At 38.5% G+C, this 23,293-nt stretch overlaps 1 protein-coding gene across 2 annotated transcripts in view; it reads left to right on the top strand.

The window, feature by feature from the left end:
• The window catches only part of LOC108707568 (phospholipid-transporting ATPase IB), a 425,456-nt gene that overhangs the window by 63,141 nt on the left and 339,022 nt on the right, over positions 1–23,293 (top strand). For both annotated transcript variants that reach the window (XM_018245563.2, XM_041582662.1), the window contains exons 3-13: positions 3,476–3,575; positions 4,561–4,659; positions 10,057–10,102; positions 12,576–12,616; positions 14,466–14,539; positions 16,937–17,006; positions 17,796–17,923; positions 18,827–18,938; positions 20,663–20,828; positions 21,788–21,915; positions 22,877–22,954. In XM_018245563.2, coding sequence (XP_018101052.2) covers positions 3,476–3,575; positions 4,561–4,659; positions 10,057–10,102; positions 12,576–12,616; positions 14,466–14,539; positions 16,937–17,006; positions 17,796–17,923; positions 18,827–18,938; positions 20,663–20,828; positions 21,788–21,915; positions 22,877–22,954 — 1,042 coding nt within the window. The remainder of the gene's footprint in view (positions 1–3,475; positions 3,576–4,560; positions 4,660–10,056; positions 10,103–12,575; positions 12,617–14,465; positions 14,540–16,936; positions 17,007–17,795; positions 17,924–18,826; positions 18,939–20,662; positions 20,829–21,787; positions 21,916–22,876; positions 22,955–23,293) is intronic.

Consider the following 23,293-nt stretch of genomic DNA (forward strand, 5'->3'; position numbering starts at 1 on the left):
AGCACTGTAATGGTTAAGCTGAGCTCAGGAGAGGTGGTTGGGAGAAATAAATAGGATCAGACAGCTAGAGTTTCTATGGGTACCAGTAATTCTATCTCTTCATTGGCTGTTAGACTGGAGGGTGTGTTTATTAATCTGAGCTGAGAAGAACTGAACATGCTCATGAGCCAACAGCCAAAGTAAATTCCTGAGGGAGAGGGCAGAGTGGGTTAGAGGAGTAGAAGGATTTCTAAGTGATTAAGGGGATGCTGCAGCCTTACTGTTAACCTTTTAACAAACAGAGTGGCAGTTATCTAAAGATTTCAAAGAGGCTGTTCACTGATTACATTTTTGTGGAGAGGGTTTACATGTCCTTTAAGAGGGAATGTAATTTAAATTGAATGCGAATGTTTAGCGCTGCTCGCAGTGTAAAGTCATTCGCTGGCGAATATTACATTGCTCTTTATCGCTAAGCGCGGGGTTTGATACACTGTTGCCGATGTTTGATTCTTTATGATGTAACTAATTCGTTAATACTTTTAAAGACCCTGATACTGCCTGGTGCTCCGTGACAAAGTTACATATTTTCTTTTTATCGCTAAGCATAGGTTAGTGTTACTATTTGCTCTGGAGTTTCTTTAAAAATGTTATCTCAAAAAAACACGATTGCAAAATTCTATTGCATACACTGTGCATGTTTGCAAAAGCCATTAGGTCACAAACTTTGCAGAGCAGTCGTTGAGGTTTGAAATTGGTCAAAAAGCAAACCAATGAAAAACCTGGTCGCTAACATTCACAATGGTCTTTGGGAACTTTTTTTTTTGTGCTAATGAACCATATTACATTTCCCCATTATATTTGAGCATATGCAGTAGAGTAAAATTAGAATGTTCTACTCTATTGTGCTGCGTTTGGTTTTATCCCTGTTTTTATTGTAAAATTGCCACTGTCCTGGAAAACATTTTGGCACCCCTAGTGAATCTGGGTTTCCTTGTCCTTTAAAATTGCACAGAATACTTTTTTGAGGACTTTTGATTTAATGATATGAATGTATAACCAGAACAGTCCTCTAGCGACTCTGTCCAGCCTGAGCAAGAGCTGTTTTAATTAAGTGTAGCAGGAAGCATCTTCTGGCACTTTCCTGCTCAGTTCTATCACACTTATCAAATTGATAAAAACTGTCCTGAAAATCAGTTTTTTTGCTCTTCCTCATTCTGATATGGCCCAGCACATGGGGTGCCAAGTCAAGCAAAGACCCGCTCATTTGACGGCCTAGTCCAACAAGCAGATATTAATGTTTATTCTCAGCTAGAGACATTTTCATCATCCAATGTTTTATCAACATCTGACAATCCAATAAGGCTCATTATTAATGGGGTCAAAGTGCAAGTAAGTGTGTCTGACCTATTTTGTATTTGTTGTAGAATATTTTACTGCTTTGCATGGTAATAAGTGCTACATAGTAATTCTTATTTATACACAAGATTTGCGGTGGCCATACATGGGCCAATAAAAGCTGATGACAGACCGTGTTGACAGCTTATTGGCCAGTGTAGGGGGCCTGCCAAGTTGCCTCCCTGACTGATATCTGGCCAAAAATCAGACAGATCAGTTGATCAGACAGGCTTAAAAATCCTGTCGGGCGAGAAACGCATTTGCTTGTTGATGTGGTCCTTGCCTCAGGTCTGCTTGTATTGTATTGTGATCATTCTCCCAGCTCTTGGCTTGTTCTTGCTATTAAGAATTAGAGATGATTGTCCTGGGAGAGCAGTATTTTACGTTTGATTTATTCGATTTATTCATTTAACTGGTTATATTACACTTGCGTGTTTGTGTACTGGACTTTACATATCCATCTTCGGCAGAATGCATTCAGTACTCAGCCAGATTCTAATTGGCAGGTTAATGTTGTCAGAATTTACCTTGGCATCAGATCAGATACTACTGAATCCACTACGAGCTAGCTGGGCAATAAGTTGTGGCTATGTTATTAATTGCAAAGCGGTAATGAGATTTAATGGGATCTAATAAAGCAACACTTTAAGTAGTAATTAATAGCATTCGGTGTTATTTCTGTATTTTCCATTTTTCCAGACTTGCAACCACTTACTCTTACCGCCACTTCTCAGTGATTATTACTCTCTTATAAGATTCTGTTTGATGGCGGAAAAGAAAGAAATAATAAATACTGTGGATATTCACTCAAATGACAAAAGTGGTAATATCCAGTACTTTCAAGCAGGTAGTTGTCTGTGTTATATTCACAGCAAGGTTTTCTTCTTAAAGCAGAGCAGGCTGCTAACACTTGGTGGTAAAATCTTGAACGTTTCTGGCTCTACGAAAACGAACATAATTCTAACTCCTCCATTTGCAATTCTAAACGTAATACACTTCTTGAACCAAGGAGGTATAGGAAGGTTCTGGGAAATGTCTTAGAAACGAGCCAACCTATTTATGGTCATGGCTTTGGCTTGTAAATCACTTTTTCCAAATTGCATTAGAGAAAAAGTTCCATCCTTAGAAGATATTTTGTTCCGCTTAATCTTTGACTATAAGAGGTTATTAGATATAGATATGGGACTCAAAACATTAGACAGTGAGTAATTCATGAGTCATTGGTCTTTTTATTTAGATTCTGCTAATTTTAAAGATTTTTTGGGTAATAATATGAGTCCTGTGCTGGTCCAGTCTGGCATACCTGTGCCCAACCTGGTAGGTGGACCATGTGGGGTCAGTATGTATCGCTATTTTAATGTAACTTAAAATAAACTTAAATAAGTTAAATAAATATTTTTGTTTTAACTACTGAAAAGCCTTGGGACATATATCTTTTGATATAAACTTTTTTGTACGTTGATTGCCTATGGAACTGGGGCGAGTCCCTTTGGCTTAATGCACATAGAGATTAGTTGTGGACTCCCACTCAAAGATTGACTGTGCCCAACCTGGACCCTTTGTCCTGCTGCTTGACCTGCAACTGCCACCCTGCTATGCCCCCTACCTGCTACCTGAACCCACCTGCGATGGCTTTACATACCATCCAACCTGGGGATACGCACAAATTGCTTGAGGGATAAGAGTACCCGCAGACCACCCATCTGGTCAGGGAATTGGGGACTTCCTATTCGAACCATTACTGCTTTGTGGGTATTCTGTGTTTACCTGAGAGGATCTGCTCTACTGCAGGTCTTCACCCCATGATACTGCTCTTTATTTTCTGTGTTATACTTTGCTTGTTTAACTAAAATATTTTGAAATAGAAAAAGAAAGGAATTGGTCTGCTAAACCCTTAGATTTCCGCTAAATCCAAATACAGCAGAAAGTGCCAGACCTCAGTCTGAATCCTGGAGTTGACGTATCAGTGTATTTTTAGGTGAAAAAAAAGTATACTGTCAATAGTTTATTAGAATTATTTATAACCTTATGCTCACATGGGCCCTATGTTTTCATTGTTTAATTAACGTAATTTTTTTGTCCTTTCTCTTGATACCCGCAGCACAGCCAAGTACAGTGTGGTAACGTTTCTACCTCGATTCCTCTATGAGCAGATCAGGAGAGCTGCCAATGCTTTCTTCCTCTTCATTGCCTTATTACAGGTATCATTTCCATGTCATTGTCATTTAGGTGAACTATAGAGAAGACTGGAAACAATATAATGTTGTATAATTAGGACATGGTATAAAAGGGTGCATGACCTGTAGCTGATCTCCCTTGTCAGAGCATCTTTCATTGAAAGTCATGTGAGTTTATTGATGATATTACCACCAAGGAGGATTATATTGTATTGCTTAAATTGAAAAAGCTGACTGATACCCTATACCAAATATCACTAAAGGCTGAGGTCATGGAACTCCGAGGTGACTTCTAATATTCTCATATTTTGCAACAGGGGGTACTTTATTTATTATAATACACAAGTTTCAGTGAGTCATGTGACCGCAGTGATATCCCTAAGCTCTGAAGGGACAGCAGTGGACAACAGTAATAATCAATAGTAAAACCTATAAACAAACAAGCTAAACTGTGGGGAGACAGGTTATATATATATATATATATATATATATCCCAATTATACAGATTGTACAATATGTTGCAAAACTATTTAAAGGGGTTGATCGCCTTTAAATTAACATTTAGTATGATGTAGAGACTGATATTGCAGTTGGCTTTCATTTTTTAGTATTTGAGCTTTATGTTCAGCAGCTCTCCAATTTGCAATTTCAGCAATCTTGTTGCTAGGGTCCAATTTACTCTAGCAACCATGCATTGATTTGAATAAGAGACTGAAATATGACTAAGGGAGTACATGAATAGAAAGGTGAGTCATTTGCAACAATAGCTTTACAGAGCTTCTGTTTTCTTTTTAAATGGGGTCAGTGACCCACATTTGAAAGCTGGAAAGAGTCAGGGAAATAATTAAACAACTGAAAATAAATAGATAATAAAAAGTAATTGAAAGTTTGCTTAGAATTGACCATTCAATAACATAGTTAAAGGTGACCTACCCCTTTAATCCTCTATCTGCGAAGAAACAATGTTTGTTTCATTCTGATGATAAATTTCCCTTTGTTTCTTTTGTAGCAAATTCCTGATGTGTCTCCTACGGGAAGATATACCACTTTGGTGCCCTTAATCTTTATTCTCACGGTGGCTGGCATCAAAGAAATCATAGAAGACTATGTAAGTATTGATATAGATAAAGTGCATAGCAGATGGGTATCTATATAGTTGCCCAGTGATTGGACTTGATAGTTACTGTAATCGGAAGGCTTTAATCTTTTGGGCTGACTTGTAGGGAACTAGGCTGTATGTATTGTGTGCCCAGAGCAAGGCCACACTGAGTGCTGAGGCTGCATTGCTTGTGCTCCCTCTGTGCCCTAAATAATGTTTTGCATGGACTTGCAAAATGAATATTATCTTTTAAAAAAGGCCCCTTTATTGGAGTTCGCTATAGATCTGCTACAGACCTTTTCTGTGTTTCAAATGAGGGGTGGGAGTGTCCTAGCGGTCCCTGCTAAAAGTACAGTAGGAAGGGAATAGCCAATCACAGCCCTGCAGTCAAACAAGCAAAGACAGGCTTTGGTTCCCTATCAGGTCAGCATAGCTATTGATTGGTTCCTATTCTACCGTGCATTGTGCTGAGTGGCTCGCCTGCACAGGCTTGGAAAGGAGGCAGGAGGATGGATGGGCCTAGTAGTGATTTTGCTGAAATTTTCAATAAATCAACCCAAAACACAGCTTTTTAAAGCACATTCTTGTTTTTCACATTTTGTCTGATTTAAAGGACAAGGAAAGTTAAGCTATAAATGTTTTACATTATGTTTTGTGCTTTTGTACCAGACCAAGGCAAGCACAGCCCTTTAGCAGTAAAGATCTGTGTCTCCAATTATGCAGGAAAGGAAAATGGAGTTTCCGCACACTGATAGTAATTAAAATCCAAAATCTTTATTAGACGATAATCATAGGCACACACAGCATCACGCTTGACACGTTTCGGGCAAGAACGCCCTTAATCATAAGCATGAGGGGAACAGACATAGAATGAACTATATATAGGCATCTGCCACAGTGACCTCTGTTGGAGGTATTCCAATAATGGTATAGCCTAATAGTATAGCAAAATATGCGCCCATATCTCCAAAGATGCCCCAGTAGCTCCCCATCTTCTTTTCTGCTGATTCACTGCACATGCTCTGTGCTGCTGTCACTTACTGAGCTTAGGGACCCACTCACAATATACAGTACACATAGAATAGAAATGTCACAATATAAGGCTGATTAGTAGTTAATACAGATAATTACTACATGGCAGCACAGAAACCAGTGCAATTAGCATCAGAATTTAATAATCAGCCCTGTAGCATCATCTTATATTACAGACCAACCTCATTTTCTGCTGGATAATTAGTGACGACCCCTAAGCTTAGCTTCTCAACAGCTGCTCAGAGCCCACTGAGCATGTGAGTGTCACAGACACTTTCCAAGATGGTGACCCCCTGTGACAAGTTTGAAGTCATGGATCATTGCTGCTATTGACAAGCTGACACTTTAGGCTGGTGCAATATGTTTAGTATATAAAACGTGGCATTTTTAGCTTTATTCATTTTTAGGGTTTAGTTCTCCTTTAAATACTGCAAGGCAAGACTTTGTAGCAGTTTAATGCCTGTAATCATAGGCAGAAGAGAGTGTGTAGCTATGAAAGAACTACAGTATATATATATATATTATATATACATTTTTTAACCTGGAAATTTGAGTTTTGACTGAAAAATACCTTGGAAAACGTGATTTTTTTTTGTGGAAAAAAAAATTCAACCTTTGATAAATAACCCTCCTAATGGTGTCTGCACGTAGCCGTGTAGCTTTCGAACAGCAGACCAGTAAATACTACTACTACTAGCACAATTCTCTTTATCAGTTAAAGGTTTCATTTAGGATTTGGGACAAGGGACAAGTTAAGCTAGTGAAGTAGTTTGATTTAAGTTGACCTCAGTCCTCAAAACCTATACACTACCTGTCCTTAAGGGGGGGATGAAAGCTGCTGCAAATACTCAGAAATATTCAGAGCTGGTGAGGAGACTGCATAAAGTTTGCAGATCTTTCTTATCTATCTACCTTCTCTTCTGCTGTACCTTCAGTTCCCAATGTCTCCACAGGCCCGCCCTCTTCTTTATGCTGATTGGTATATTTTACAGTCTGTTAGGAGAGTTGTGCTCTGATTGGAGAAGCTTCCAGGGGAAAGCTCCAATTAGAGTGCAGCTGATTTTCTACAGCATTAGAGCTTGCAGGCTCAGCATTCAGTTTCTCTCTTTTCTTTGAGGTGTTAGGCAGGTGTGCCCAGGGCCGCCATTAGAAATCACGGGGCCCCGTACAACAAAATTTTTGGGGCCCCCTGGGCCCCGCCCACACTGACGACCAAGCTCCGCCCCATATCCCGCCCACATCGCAGTTAAAAGACCACACAGACATCAGCGCTAAAAAAGTAACCCCCCCCCACACAAGTTGTAAAAAGCTATTGATGGTCAGGGCCCCCTTATAAAAAAAATTGGGGCCCCAAAAAAAAAAAAATTAAAATTTTTTTTTTTTATAAACATTGGTGGCAGGGGCCCCCTGTTAAAAAAAACTTGGGGCCCCAACAAAAAAAAATGTAAAAAAAACTAAAAAATAAACAAACATTGGTGGCAGGGGCCCCCTTCTAAGTTAAAAACAAATTGGGGCCCCAAAAAAAAATTTGAAAAAAAATTAATTTTTTTTTGAAAAAAAAAAAAACATTGGCGGCAATTTGTTTTATAAGTTAAAAACAAATTGGGGCCCCAAAAAAAAATTTGAAAAAAAATTAATTTTTTTTTGAAAAAAAAAAAAAACATTGGCGGCAGGGGCCCCCTTATAAGTTAAAAACAAATTGGGGCCCCAAAAAAAAAATTTGGAGAAAAAAAAATTTTTTTGAAAAAAAAAAAATGGTGGCAGGGGCCCCCTTACAAGTTAAAAACAAATTGGGGCCCCAAAAAAATTTTAAAAAAAAAATAATTTTTTTTTGAAAAAAAAAAAAAACTGGTGGCAGGGGCCCCCTTACAAGTTAAAAAAATTTGGGGCCACCAAAAAGAAAATTAATTTTTTTTAAAAAAAAAAACCCAAAAAAAAACAATGGTGGCAAGGGGCCCCTTACGAGTTAAAAAAAAAATTGGGGCCCCAAAAACAAAAGTTTTAAAAAAAAGATTGGTGGCAGGGGCCTATAGAATATTAAAATAATACATTGGTGGCCAGGGGATTAAAAAAAAAAAAAACACAAACTGGTGTTCAGTAGAATTGAACTCATGGCTTCAGTACTTCAACTTCGCCTCCTTTCGTGACTTCGGGTCTTTTCACCGCTTCAGGACTTCGGCTTCGGCTGTTTTCGTGACTTCGGGTCTTTGCGCTTCTTCAGGACTTCGGCTTCGGCTGTTTTCGTGACTTCGGGTCTTTTCGGCGCTTCGTGACTTCGGGACTTCGGCTTTTTCCGTGACTTCGGGTCTTTTCGTCGCATCGGCTTCGGCTTTTCGGCACTTCCGCATTCGCCACTGAAGAGGCAAGACGTACGGCTCGGGCGCTCGTAAGGGGGGCCCGGATCTTCAAAAAAATGCAGCGCTGCCGGGCCCCCCTTCATGCCCGGGCCCGGTACGCTTGTCCCCCCTGTCCCCCCCTGATGGCGGCCCTGGGTGTGCCTCCCCAAGCCTTAAAGAGATGGTTCACATTTAAGTTAACTTTTAGTGTGTTATAGAATGGCCAATTCTAAGCAACTTTTGAATGGTCTAAATGATTTTTTTTTTTTTACAGTTTTTTAATTATTCGGCTATTTCTGACCCCAGCTTTCAAATGGGGGTCACTGACCCTATCTAAAAAACAAATGCTCTGTAAGGGTAAGGTCACACTTAGATTCGGAAGATTTAGTCACCGGGCGACTAATCGCCTCTTCTTTGGGAACGACTAATCTCCCCAAACTGCATCCCTGTGTCTTCCGCCTGCTACAATGAAAAAATGCCTGCGGCATGGCACTCGCGGTGCTTCATTTTCCGAAGTCGCCTGAAAACGAAGCGCCGCGAGTGCCATGCCGCAGGCGTTTTTTCATCGTAGCAGGCGGAAGACACAGGGAAGCAGTTTAGGGAGATTAGTCGCCCCAAAGAATAGGCGATTAGTCGATGGGCGACTATCTCCCGAACCTCACAGTGTGACCTTACCCTAAGGCTACAAATGTATTGTTATTACTACTTTTTATTACTCCTCTTTCTATTCAGGCCTCTCCTATTCATACTCCAGTCTCTTATTCAAATCAATGATTGATTGCTAGGGTAATTTGCACCCTAGTTACTAGATTACTGAAACTGCAAACTGGAGAGCTGCTAAAAAGCTAAATAACAAATAATAAAAATGAAAACCAATTGCAAATTGTCTCAGAATATCATTCTCTGTATCATACTAAGGGCTCTTACACACGGGCGGTTTTACTTGCGCTCCCCTGCGTTGTGCTTTCTTCCGTTCAGCCGCAGGGGAGCGCAGGAGTAGCCACACTCAATTATTGTGAAGTGGGCTGTACTCACACAGACGCATGTATGCGCCGAACGCAAGTGAAATGCAACATGCTGCGTCCCACCTGCATTTGGTACTTACATGCGTCTGTGTGAGTACAGCCCCCTTCACAATAATTGAGTGTGGCTACTCCTGCGCTCCCCTGCGGCTGAACGGAAGAAAGCTCAACGCAGGGGAGCACAAGTAAAACCGCCCGTGTGTAATAGCCCTCAAAGGTGAACAACCCCTTTAATGAAAATCCACCTGTGCTGTGCAGCTTTGCAGAATAGTTTTCAATCTGGTACATTAACTGGAATGTCTTGTGCTTTAATTTATAACGTACAATGTACTTAGCCTAACTGGCGTAACACTGGGAGTTGTAGTTTTGCCACATTAGGAGCAATGAAGGTTGCTATCATTGGCATGGGGAACCCTTCAAAGCAGCAGCTCGCATATATCAAATAAAGGCCTTCAACATCTGCGGTCATTAAAGCACATTACAAATCAATTGATAGCGTGGAGTGAGTTTACATTGATTTACGCAGATCAAGAAAATGCCATTTTTAAATGTTTCTTTGAAATAAAAGGATTCACATCACATGCTAAATCAATAAGGAATGCTTTTGTTGATCCTGCTGGGTCAGAAATGTCAGGCCTTTTAACGGATTTTTGAGAATAAAAAGCACTCTTTTCCAAGGGTTAGCAAATTGTGTCCAAAACATTAATATATTATTAAGGGGTTTTGGACCCCAAATTACAAACTTGCCAAATGAAAGAAATTGTTCTGAACAACTTTCTAATACACATTTGTTACACATTTAAATCCACTAAAAACTTCTAATTAATGTATATTGGAAATTTGCTTAAAATTAAGTAACATTCATTTTTTAGGTTTTCATCCCTATTAATCAATGTTTGTCATTTATCTTCGTTATTTCTTTTCGGCATCGGTTCAGTTATACAGATGGTTGGGCATAAAATGCATGCATTGCTAAGGGTACATACAATTACTTACATTTTATTCTTTTGTTGCAGAAAAGACACAAGGCAGATAACACTGTTAATAAAAAGAAAACCATAGGTAAGTTCATATATAATATATAGCTGTTTTGTGATTGCTTCTACTTGGGACCTGGAAACTGCAAAACTGATGTCAGATATCCACTTATTTAGCTGCCCCTTTAAAGTTCCCCATAGACGTGACGATTCTTCTTGCCGAGCGACTGATTTTAGGGAAGCCCGGCCAATCCTTCGAAATTATCGTGCGGTTAGTGGGATTCGAACGATCGTACATCTTACGATTTTTCAGCCAACATCTGTCAGGAAATTGATCAGCCAGGTCAAAAAATCTTTGTCGGTCCCAGTGCAATCTATCTATGTTTGCAGGGCCAAGCAGGCAGCTCCCCTTTGTTTTCCTGGCAAAGTGGTCTTTTTAGTTGATGGTCAATACGTACGATCGTTCCGAGAAAATCGTGGTCTCACGATGAGGATCTGATCTTTTAAAAATCTCAACATCTATGGCCATCTTAACACTTTTTGTGATTGGCCGATGATTTACTGTGATTACCCTGCCCCAACCAACCCTTGTAAGTCTCTAGCCTACATAGACCCTTCCCTGTTCCCAGTACTGCAGGGTAATAACCACATGTAGATTTACCTCTGCTGGTGGAGAAACTGCAGATTTGTCCCCTTCAACCCCTGTATGTATAATAGGAGTGGAATCCACCTTGCACTTAGGCTTGACACCTGGCCGGCATTTTACCTGCCTGGCTGGTAAAAATGATGGTTGATCCCAATGTTATTAATAGGGAAAAAAGATAAATATATAGGAAGGCCGGTATTTTTTATCAGAAAAAATGGCAACCCTACTTGCACTGCACACACACGGTGTGCTCAAGTGTGCAAATCCACTCCAAGTAGATCATTTTGCACATGTAGGGGGCCAAACCTGCTTTTTCTCTTCTGGCATTTTTTCAGTTGCTGGGGTTACCCCAAACAAAATGTATTTTCTTTTACTTATACTACATACTTAAAGGGCAGCTGTCACCTCCAAATTGTTTCACCCACTGGAGGTGCTGTTGGGGGAAAAAGTTATTCTTTTAAAAAGAAATGGCCCCCACTAGCGCTAGGGCACCCACACTGGGAGGGAGCTTCTTATAAGGACGGCCATTTCTGGCACTGTGAATTTGTGCCGTAGCTTTTGCTTGTTATGAGCATGCATGCGAAGATCAGGAGAAGTGCTCATTATACTCATGCGCGCCACACAACATGGAAACCCTGGAGTTCCCTCACAGCAAAGGTGGGCTAGCACTTGCGGGGCCATTAAAAAAAATGCTATTGTTTCCTCCAACTGGTGTGCAGGCTCTAGTAGCCAACATGTCTGGTGGGTAACAGTTTGGGGGTGACAGGTGCCCCTTAAGCTGTGTTCTAATGGAGAATCAACACTCACCTTTCTAAAAAAGTCTCCATGCTGTGCTTATTCTTCCCCACCACCACAAGAGGGAGTGTAGCTGTGTAGACTATGTTATGAAATTGTAGTTTGACTTTTACAGGGGTGCACCTGGATCTGCTGACTCCCCCTGCCACACTACTCCCGCTTAAAGGGATGGTTCACCTTTAAGTTAACTTTTAGTATGTTATAGAATGGCCAGTACTAAGCAAATTTTCAATTGCCCGTCACTTTTTATTTTTTTATAGTTTCTGAATTATTTGCCTTCCCCTTCCAGCATTCAAGTGGGGGTCACTGATCCCTACTAAAAACAAATACTCTGTAAGGCTAGAAAGGTATTGTTATTGCTATTGTTATACACTTTGGTTTGTGTGTTTGATATAAGAATAACTAAACACAGATATCCCACTTTTCCCATTTAACACAGAAAATTGCGTCACAGCATCCCATCTAATTAAAGCATTCACCATTGTGAACAATGTTGCTTTGGTATGCTAATGAAAAGGTAAAAGATGACTTTAAGATAACACAGTTTCTGCAATTAATCCCGAGTCATGACGAATTTAACTCACAAATCCAAGTGGCTTCATCTGTACTTTTTATAACTCCTCTTTATATGCAGGCCTCTCCTATTCATATTCCTGTCTCTTATTCAACTCAATGCATGGTTTCTAGGGTAATTTGAACCATAGCAACCAGATTGCTGAAACTGCAAACTGGAGAGCTGCTGAATAAAAAGCGAATTAACTCAACAACCACAAATAATAAACAACGAAAACAAATTGTCTCACGATATCCCTCTCTACATCATACTAAAAGTTAACTCAAAGGTGAACAACCCCTTTAACTCCAGCATACTGATTTTGTATGTGCGGAGGGCGGGGGACAAGTTCTATTGCACTCACCAAATTGGCAAATTTTCTATAGAAAAAAATAGAGATTTGGATATTTAAGTTAATAGAGGCAACTCCTGGTACAGTGGTGTCTGAGGCAAGTTTCTCAGTTCATCTCATGGTTGAACGTCACTTTTCTTTCCTTTGCATTTTCTCTTTTTTCACATGGTGTTAGGTGCCGGTATATGAAAAAAACACTTTTCTTTTTTCAGTGCTGAAAGGGGGAACATGGCAAAACATGGTCTGGAGAGAGGTAAATGCTTTATTTACAGCTGCTTTAGTTAATAGCAAGTTTGGTGTGCATGCATGTTCTACATGGGATAGTATGTCATCTATAGATCCTGTAATCTTCCTTGGTTTGCTAAAGGTGAGAATGGGTATAGCAATCATTAAATCAGTAACAAGAGGCAACGTATGATAAAAGCTATATATTTTAAGTAGAGATGTACCAAATTCAAGATGTGGTTTAGGCTTCCACCAACTCCAGTCGTGACTTTAAAGCACTAGGCAGCTGAAGTTGACATTTTTTACTTCTTTGATTTTTCTATGTTGCTTATAGTTAAATTTGCAAATTAGGGTTCAGATTAGGTTCAGCATTCATCTGAATCATCTTTTGTGAAGGAGTCACTGTCTAAATCCAAATATGATGGATTAGGTTTATACAAAACTGCTGTCTCTTCATATTTAAATAGGACTCTAGTCCATTGTTTTCTCATTTTCTTATAATCCCAATGAACAGAGGCATAATTACTCCTCTGGTTTTTATATCCAGTTTTCTTAAACTATTCTAAAAGTACATTGGTTTTGCCCCACTCTGCCTGTGCTTTGCTTTCTTTAGCTCTTATAGAAAAATGATTGCATTTTATTTATTTTACCATAAATCTTCAGAGTGTGATGTTTTGGGCCCTGCATATCATAGTCATCTGCAGCTGTGAGAAATCTAGGAATTGAGGATCATTGGTTCTCCATCTGGGAAACTCCTAATTAATCGATTGTAGAGCACTGTTGCATGAACATTGGATAACAATATTCTAATTAATTCAATTAATGTAAAGTAAGCTATTCCACAGTACCTTAAAAACAATTTTCATGCAAACTATGGCAATAATTAAACAGAGATCTACTCAGCTTTGTTTGCACCAGTATGAAGAAAAAAATTATCCTAATGCATTCTCACATTTAAAAAATCTTTGAACTTCACTGTTCTTTCCGAATGGCAAAGGCAATGTCAGCTGAAATGATTTGTCAGTATTGCCGTAAATAAACTTCCTGGAAGTGATTTCTTAGAGAAATTTGGCCATGCACCTTCATGCTCTGTTCACACACTGTCATGCACAAGTTTGCCGTTACATGCCAATTTAAAAGCTTTTGAATATCCAAGATCCAATAATCCTTCCAGACAACACTCAATTATGAGCAGCCAGGTACAACTGACTCCACAGCACTCGTTTGGATGTAGAATTAAGGACCCACAAAATTAGGGATAGATAGGAGGTACAAGCTTGCCAAACTGAAAACAAGTATTCCAATTTATTGTAACTGAATTCAGTAATCCAGTGGCTGAATGACCTTTTCAAGATTCCTTGGGATTACAACTTTTGGTCAACTTCACCCAAAACAGTTTTACGGATATAAAAGAATATTTGTTATTGTTAGAATATTGTTATTCAGCCACAGAATATGTAAGTAAGACAGCAGATCTCATCTTACTGATCTTCAAGTTGGGCTTTTAGTTGCATCTAGGAGAGCAAATTGGTATTTTCTACAAATTTCATCCCACCCCCTTCCCAAAAAGGCTCTAGGATCCCCCAGGGGAAATAGCCCTATAAGAAACACTGCCCTAATCACATAATAATTCATGTTTTGCCGAGTTTAGGTTGGATACATTGCAACGCATGCATGTTCATCATCATCATCATCATCATCATCAGTGTTTGGTGATGGATACAATTTGTTGTGCTAAATGTCTATGTGAAATCCTTGTTGTTTTATGGTTCTCATAGTATTGATTTTACAGTCTAAACACAAAAGTAATCATTAAGGAAGCACATGTTTACTCTCTTTTCCTCTTACCTGCTGCGTGGCTGCCCCTGGATTGACAGGTGGCAGTTGGAGACATTGTGAAGGTTACCAATGGCCAACACCTTCCAGCTGATATGATCATTTTATCTTCCAGGTCAGATCTTGTGATTGGGTGTCAAAATGCTATACTCTGGTGAACCAGTAGGGTTTCTTCTAAAAGAGTCTGTATTGCTGCTGTAAAGTGAAATGTTTCCTTGATGTCAAACCTCAAGAGAAGGTCCCCTGCATGGGCCATAGTCTAGACATCACAGCAGCACCTCATCAATGTCCTGTGGGTAGCCCCTCCTGTAACTGGACAACAATTGTGATTGGAAACTTTCAACAAAACATGGAAGTCTAATCTAATTCTAAATAGATCTGTGTTGGGTTGACAATATAACCTTCTGTGTGTATTTATTTATTTAAGTCCCCACCTTTTTTCCATACAATGCAATGTTTCCACTGCATAAGGACTTGGAGATTAAAGTAGCCCAGTTTTGAGATCTTCATATTTCATATAACTTATACTTACCCCAATACTAAGCTTTGAAGTGCTAATTTGTTCAATACGTAGAGCTGTAGTTAACCGTAAATCTCTATTCCAATGTTGTGTAGGCCTTTGTAACCATGCATGGGACCAAAAGGAGTGGCATCTGATCAGGCTTTATTTAGATATATATATACAGTATATCCCAGTTTAAAATCAAAACAAGTACCACTTGCCCAAGACTTTATCTATAGGGTTGATTTTCAGTTTAATCCTGATGACGTTTGTTCAGTTTCCTATGGATTTACAAAACATATCATTGTAGGCTATTATACGGAGACAGAAAATGACCAAACTTACCAGCAAAAATGATCAGGAACAAAGTGGACAGTAACCACTCAGACATTCAAAATGTCCCATAGTTATCGCATATATTAAGTCCTGCAAATGCATGAGAATGAGTGAATTCTTATTTATAAATGTTACAACATATTCCTTCATTTAGATGCAACATAAACTTTAGCTTGTTGTTTTCCTGGAAAATATTGTTGGCAGCATATGCAGGGCAAGGAATCCTATTTGTTCACCAGACATGAGATGCATGGTCTGCTGCTACGTAGTGTGTGTGCTTCTCTATATTCTTTTCTAAGTCTGAGACACCAGGACTATACTTGTGCACCTGTAGTATCCTGAATGTCATTGGCCAGAGAGAAAGGACCAGGTGACCAAATATAAAAATGTGTCCCTCTTGACTTTTGAGTTTTTCCTACTGCCTTTATCTTATTAATGTAGACCCTTTTCTTAGGAACCATAAGCTAAAAAATTGGTTAATTTATAAGATGCACTTCTCATGCCTAGGTATTTATTTATTTCTTATTCAATAATTTTTTGCATGTGGAAGAGGGATGCAACAAACTTCTGTGCAAGAGTTTCATTTGTATTATTTTAAAGAGCATATGGTGTTGTTTTTATTAGTTGCCCTTATTTTAATTTGTAAATTAGGGATTGGATTCGGTTCAGTATACCTGGCAAAACACCCTTGATAAAATAACTGAGAAGTTTATTTGGCTTATCTTGCTTAATGCCTTTAAAGGATAAGTAAACCTTTAAAATTAGTGAATGTAAAACTAATGCGAGTGCTTTTCTAAGCACTTTTGTCATTTACATTCATTATTTATTTTCTTTTAATTTCAAGATATTAAGGGATACATGTACTGTTAATATGAATGAATTTTGTTACAACAGCTCCACCTGCTGGGAGTTTCTCCTGAGTTGTCAGGAGAAAGAAAGAGGCTGCTCTGATGTTTTTCTGCTTAGGAATAAAACTAGAAACCTTTCTCACATCTTTCCTAAGCAGAAGAACATCAGAGCAGCCTCTTTCTTTCTCCTGACAACTTCCTTGACTACTTGCTGGTCAGACTGGTGGGAAAATGACCAGCAGGTGGCGCTGTTGTAACAAAATTCATTCATATTTACAGTACATGTATCCCTTAATATCTTGGAATTAAAAGAAAATAAATAATGAATGTACATTGCAAAATTTCTTAAAAGAACATTTACATTCATTTTACATTCACTTATTTTAAAGGGTTTACTTATCCTTTAAGACCAGGCCTCTTTAGATCCACATAGGATGGTCTTGTGATGAAAACAACTGAGAAGTTCTGTTGACTCATCTTGCTAAATGCCTTTAAGACTAGTCCTCTTTAGATCCCAAAATGATAGTCTTGTGACGTTTAGACCTACCTGTTATAGTGCAAGAGCAGGTACCTATATGCTGCTTGTATGTCTGTCTATTCTTTCTGTGACTTTCAAGGCACTGAACATTGGTACCAGTTTTTTGGATTATGTGATTTTTTTTGTTTGTGTGTAGTTTATTTACCCTGGTATCAGAAGATGCCTCAAAACAGGGATCCAAAACATGCATTATTTAATGCAAAAAGTGCAAAAGATTGTGTGGGTTGTACAGCCCCACAATTAGGTCTCATTTCAGTCTAACAGAACTTTGGTTGTGCTCTTTTTCAGTGAACCACAAGCCATGTGTTACATTGAAACATCCAATCTCGACGGAGAGACAAACTTAAAAATACGACAGGTAATGTATATACATATTTCTGATATAGGGGCACCAAAGCCTCTATGGAGAATAGAAATTGCTTGTAACTAGCACCAGCCAAACCTTTCTTTAGGGACAATCTGTCTTCTTATTCCCACTCATCTACCATCTAGAGGGGATCTCCAACACTTTTTTTACCTGTGAGCCCCTATATGGACTGGCAGCCTACATGAGGCTCTGTTTGGCAGTACACCTGGTTTTTATTCAATCAAAACATGTCCACAAACCAGGAATTCAAAAATAAGCACCTGCTCTGAGGCCACTGGGAGCAACATCCAAGGGGTTGGTTAGCAACATGTTGCTAGGAAGCCACTGGTTGGGGACCACTGATCTAGAGGGATCTAAAGAACACTTTAAAGGCAAGACGAAGAGTCCTGTCTTTTCTGGGCAACCTCAAAAGAGCCTAAAGCTCACAATAATCTTCTTCCAAATGAAAACACTAAATGGCTCTGAGATCCCATTATCCCTTAAGTCCTTATAACCACACCTGTAGGATCAGGTTTTTTTTAGCACTACTTAGGTTTTCAGAACATACTAAGTTTTTCTATTTTTCTGCAAAATATGGTTGTACAGAAATATGGTTAATTATTTACCACCTTCAGCAGAATTAATCTTCCAATATCTCCCACTACTTGAATCTAAAAAATAAAAATGTCCCCTACAGCCTTGGGGGACTTATTTTGGCTCCACTGTGAATTAATATTAAATAGTACTATGATGTGTGACTAATATTTGTGTGTTCTTTTCATATGTGGCTGCTGGATCTAGGGTTTACCAGCAACCTCAAACCTTCTATCCGAAGAGGACTTGATGAAAATAACTGGAAGGATAGAATGCGAAGGCCCTAATCGACATCTTTATGACTTCATTGGAAACCTGCGCCTAGGGACCAACAAGTGAGCAAGAAGTTCTCTCTTTCCTATGGGAATTTTACATATCTGGCTAAACATTAACCAGATATTCATTTATATATATGTATTCATGAAAAATAATAATAAGAGCCATAAATCCTTATAAAAAAGCAGCTTTGTGATGTTATCAGTTATAATCGGTGCTTATTGATGCCATTTCTTTCAGGACCCACCAAAACTTGTGTTTTCTAATAAATAATACAAGTTTTGGTGGGTCCTGAAAGAAATGGCATCACTAAGCACCGATTATAACTATAAAAGTGTAATAAATAAGGTACTTCCTGATATAAAAGAGGAAGATATTAAATTTTGGAGTATGGTCATGGAATTCCTTAGTTATTTACAATATCCTTATATTATACAAAGGGGGTAGATTATTTACTATCTATATATATATATATATATATATATATATATATATATATATATATATATATATATATATATAATCATATTGTTTCAGATTATTTACTATCTATATATATATATATATATATATATATATATATATATATATATATATATCATATTGTTTTGCTTATTAATTTAAACGTGATAAAAGGGATATGACAGAGAGGCGCAAGGCAAGCCTGTACATGGCCTGACATTTTACATGTGCTGTTATTCTGCTTAAAGTACAAGGGTCCTTTTGTGGAATGAGCTTGCACATGCCCCTATACACTGTAAAACAGCTACATTTTAACACTTGCCAAGCGACACACTGTAGGTGGTTGCCAGTGCAAAGTGGTGATTCTCCAAGCAAGGCGCTGAAAACTTTTTGAAGATGGAAAGAAAAAGAATAATGATGAAACTGGATGTTTCAACTAAAACTCTGGGATGAATATAACAGAATATGACATTTTAATAATGTATATGTATATTTTTTAGCCCTGTTCCTGTTGGACCTGAACAGATCTTATTAAGAGGAGCCCAGATCAGAAACACCCAGTGGGTTATTGGAATAGTTGTGTACACCGGACATGACAGTAAATTAATGCAGGTAGTACAGTAATTCTTTTAATTTGTATTTGATATTTGCATTACCTTTTATTTTTGAACACTAGAAACATCATGGTTAAGGAGTGCTCTTTACTGAAAGTCTGTGTATGAGCTCCAGGGTATTTATGGTTCTAGTAGACATGCCATCTGGCTTAGTTAGATTTCAATAAGTTGGTATGCTGCGGAATTTTAACAGTCCTTCCCTTGTCGTTCAGTACATGCAATTAGGAAGTATCTTACAGGCTGACCATATAAGTGTCCTTTCCTGTTAGTCTTATCATTGGACAGAGCTGACATCATGATATTTAGTAGATCGTTCCTGGCACCAGCACAGTTCTCCTCCATGATTTCAGCAAGCTTGTCCTCTTGATTGAGACACAGAAATGTAAAACAGTGATTGAGATACATGGAGAGTACAGAGTGCAGAAATGTAACTGGAAAACAGTCATAACAAAGTAGATACACGCGGTAGAGGACAACGCTGGCCTAACTGCTTAATCCGAACTATCCCTATATGGGCGAAAGAAAGGGGGACTTGTTATGCCTTCTTTTACTTCAAAATTCTGTGTGCAATTTTAAATTGGCTTTATAATTAATAAAAAAGGTCTACACTATTTTCTGTGCTCTGTATCTCTGAAATAGTAAAGAAGCAACTCCAGGCAAGACATCAATTTTTTTGATGTGTGCAGAAGTACCCACCTGCCACTAGCACGTGGTGAATCCATAAAGTGTTAAATATACACACTTTGGGCTACGTAAAGGTGGAACGTGAGAGTGGATGGTGTTGTGGAACTACAACTACAGACACTATATTATTTTTTCTTTCTGGTTCCTTCCTTTTCGATTTCTCCATCTGCTAATTACTTAAAGGAAAACTATACCCCCAAAATGAATACTTAAGCAACAGATAGTTTATATCAAATTGAATGACATATTAAAGAATCTTACCAAACTGGAATATATATTTACATAAATATTGCCCTTTTACATCTCTTGCCTTGAACCACCATTTCGTGACTCTATCTGTGCTGCCTCAGAGATCACCTGACCAGAAATACTACAACACTAACTGTAACAGGAAGAAGTGAGGAAGCAAAAGGCAGAACTCTGTCTGTTAATTGGCTCATGTGACCTAACATGTGGTTTGTATGTGTGCACAGTGAATCGTACGATCTCAGGGGGCGGCCCTTATTTTTTAAAATGGCAATTTTCTATTTATGATTACCCAATGGCACATACTACTAAAAAAGTATATTATTATGATAATGGTTCATTTACATGAAGCAGGGTTTTACACATGAGCTGTTTTACTCAGTATCTTTTAATAGAGACCTACATTGTTTGAGGGGTATAGTTTTCCTTTAATTTCCCTGAGCTTTTTTAGCACTGACTCGTTTAATTGTTTGGATCATAACAAAGTACTGTAAGTAAGCGGAGAGGAGCAAAACAGAAAAAACAGCAGATGAGGGCCACCGTTATCTCATAACATTGCTAAAGTGAAACAACACATTGTTGTTTGAGCCATTCAGCCATAAGTTCAAGAATATAAAGATTGGAAATAAATGTTACCCCCTAAACTCATCTTCAAATTGAGCTTTTTGGAGAATCAAGGAGAAGAAATAGGCTTACGCTAAATGGACTTCACTACTGTCCCAGGCCTACCTAGGTTTGGAAACCACTGTTGTAGAGCTTTCATACTATTCATTTTTGTTTATTTTTTTGCAGAATTCGACAAAAGCGCCACTCAAGAGATCGAATGTTGAAAAAGTGACAAATGTGCAAATCCTGGTTTTGTTTGGCATTCTCCTGGTTATGGCTCTTGTTAGCTCAGTTGGAGCCCTATTATGGAACTGGAAATATGAAGGAACCAACTGGTACCTAGGAGATAATGGTAATGTTGCAAACTACTGTTATTTAGGACATTTACTAACCATTTTGGCTTTTTCACAAAGTGTTCGCCATCTTTGAGTAATGGTGCAGAGGGATTCCATTGTTTCACATGGAGGAAGTCCTTATGCACACGTAGGGGACTGCTAAATGGTATCCCGATTTACTGTGCATTTCCCTAAAGTTTGGCCACTACAGGGGCCCTTAGTTTAATTGAGGGAGTAATTCCCTCCCCTTCCTGAACTTGGCCGCTAAGTAACACTTTGTAATAATATATATTGAATGAGCCATGTGGTCTCAGGGCTTTTTGCCAGAGGCTTTTGCCCAAGACTCCTTTAAGTGGAAGGGAGCCACTAAATGGAGCATATTCTTAGTGCAGGGCTAGTAAGGGTTAGCTAGATCCTGTCATATTAGATTAGATTAGGGCTACCTATATGAGCAGCTCTTGGCTCCACCAAGTATTAGAAGGGATTCAATCCCAAATTCATTGTTGCCTAGTCCAGGAACCAGACAGGTTATAGGGATTAGATAGACTCCCACCTGGGTTCCACTTAATAGCTGTCCCCCGAGGAAACAGGAGAAACTCTGGGAGGACTGCATATTCCCCTCTCTCAAGCTCTACAGAGGAATTGCTCTGCTACTGGCCTTCTTTGTTAGTATGTACTGACTGCTCAATGACTCTGTATCGTTGCTATACACAAATACCACCTGAATGCAAATCCTGTTTTTAGAACCATCACACGTTTTCAGCTCTTGATTGCTATCATAATATCCCCTTCTATAACTGACCACAGTTTCTCGCTGTTTCTCATATGTTTGTTTGAGAAACAAATTCTATAGCCATACATCCTTTATCGTACATATCTGTCTCTGTCTACTATTGGTTATATTTATATAGATTTGTGTTTGTGCTGGAGTGAATACCCATTACTGACCTAGTTACCTGTGAAACTCTTTTAACAGATGCAGTCTCTACGAATTTTGGTTACAACCTTCTGACCTTCATCATTTTGTACAACAATCTCATTCCTATCAGTCTTCTGGTGACTTTGGAAGTAGTAAAGTTTACCCAGGCTCTTTTTATCAACTGGGTAAGTAGCAGCTCTATAAATGTAAATGTCTTTCATATTTTGTTACTGTTAAGAAGATCAGTACCACTCCCAGGTATAATAAACCTTCTCTTGACTGGTTGGTACAACTGCATTATACAGCCCAAGTAATGCTGACATCAAAACAATTCACTTTTCAGATTTTTATCTGCCAAATTTTCTTAGGATGTCCCAAAGGTTCAATGTAGTTTTGAGGTTCTCCAGATGATAATGATATCTTTTTAAAGGGCATGTAAAGGCAAAAAAAATAAAATCCCATTTTTACTTTCTTTAATGAAAAAGAAACCTATCTCCAATATACTTTAATTAAAAAATATGTATGGTTTTTATAAGAAACCTGACTGTTTCCCGCCCCCGCTTACTTCCCAGCCATGCAGAACTCAAGCAGCTTTGTTTGTTTCCCTGTAGAGCAGTTGGCGACTGTGTAGAGATTTTTATTGGATTTTATTTTTGCCTTTACATCCCCTTTACTGTTTCCAACTCCAGCTGCAGGGATTTAAACAGATAAACTGGGATTCTATTTGGATTATTATTTTGCTGCAGCCACTGGTTTTGCAGAGTTGGAGAAAGTTTGTATTAAAACAATACAAAAAATATAAAATCCACATTAGATTACATGACAACACAGGACCCAGTGCAGTCTGTATATTCTGATTATTAATCAGTCTTGCTGTATCGGCTTCTGGCAGATATTATTTGACTATAATTTATGACGATCGATAAGCAGCCCAGATCACATTGAGCATGTGCAAAGTCTTGGTCTTGCAAAGACGTTCAACAAAGTTACAAGATGGTGACCCCCTGTGGCCAACTTTAAAAGCATAAAACATTTGTTTCATTAGGCTTGTGGTGCAGTAAGTTCATGTTTATGTTTAGTATACAAAATACAGCATTTCTAGCCTTATTCTATTTTAGACTTTACTTCCCCTTTAATGTGTTTCAGGACAGAGATATGTATTATTCAGAAACAGACACCCCTGCCATGGCAAGAACATCTAATCTGAATGAAGAGCTTGGACAGGTAAGCAATATGTATACAGTATATAACGTTACTGGGGAAATGTAATTTAATTTGATGGACCCAAAACCATATATCTTGTGGACCTCCTGGTGGTAGGTGATCGTTTTCTCTCTTTTACACTTGCCATTCCTTACTGCTCATGTCATTGAGTTTGATGACATTGTTGAGGCACAAACAGGCAAATTTTAAAGGGGAAGCCACATCTTGATAAAAAAACACAAGGGTTAAGCAATTCTCTCCTAAAATTGTATGTACTGGCCAATGCCATAGAGCAGGAGAGAAAATACAATATGTGAAGGTTTTTTTTGCCTTCCTGTGGATCAGCTGAAATCAAAGATA

The sequence above is a fragment of the Xenopus laevis genome, chromosome 2L (assembly GCF_017654675.1).
Source record: "Xenopus laevis strain J_2021 chromosome 2L, Xenopus_laevis_v10.1, whole genome shotgun sequence".
NCBI classification, from domain to species: Eukaryota; Metazoa; Chordata; class Amphibia; order Anura; family Pipidae; genus Xenopus; species Xenopus laevis.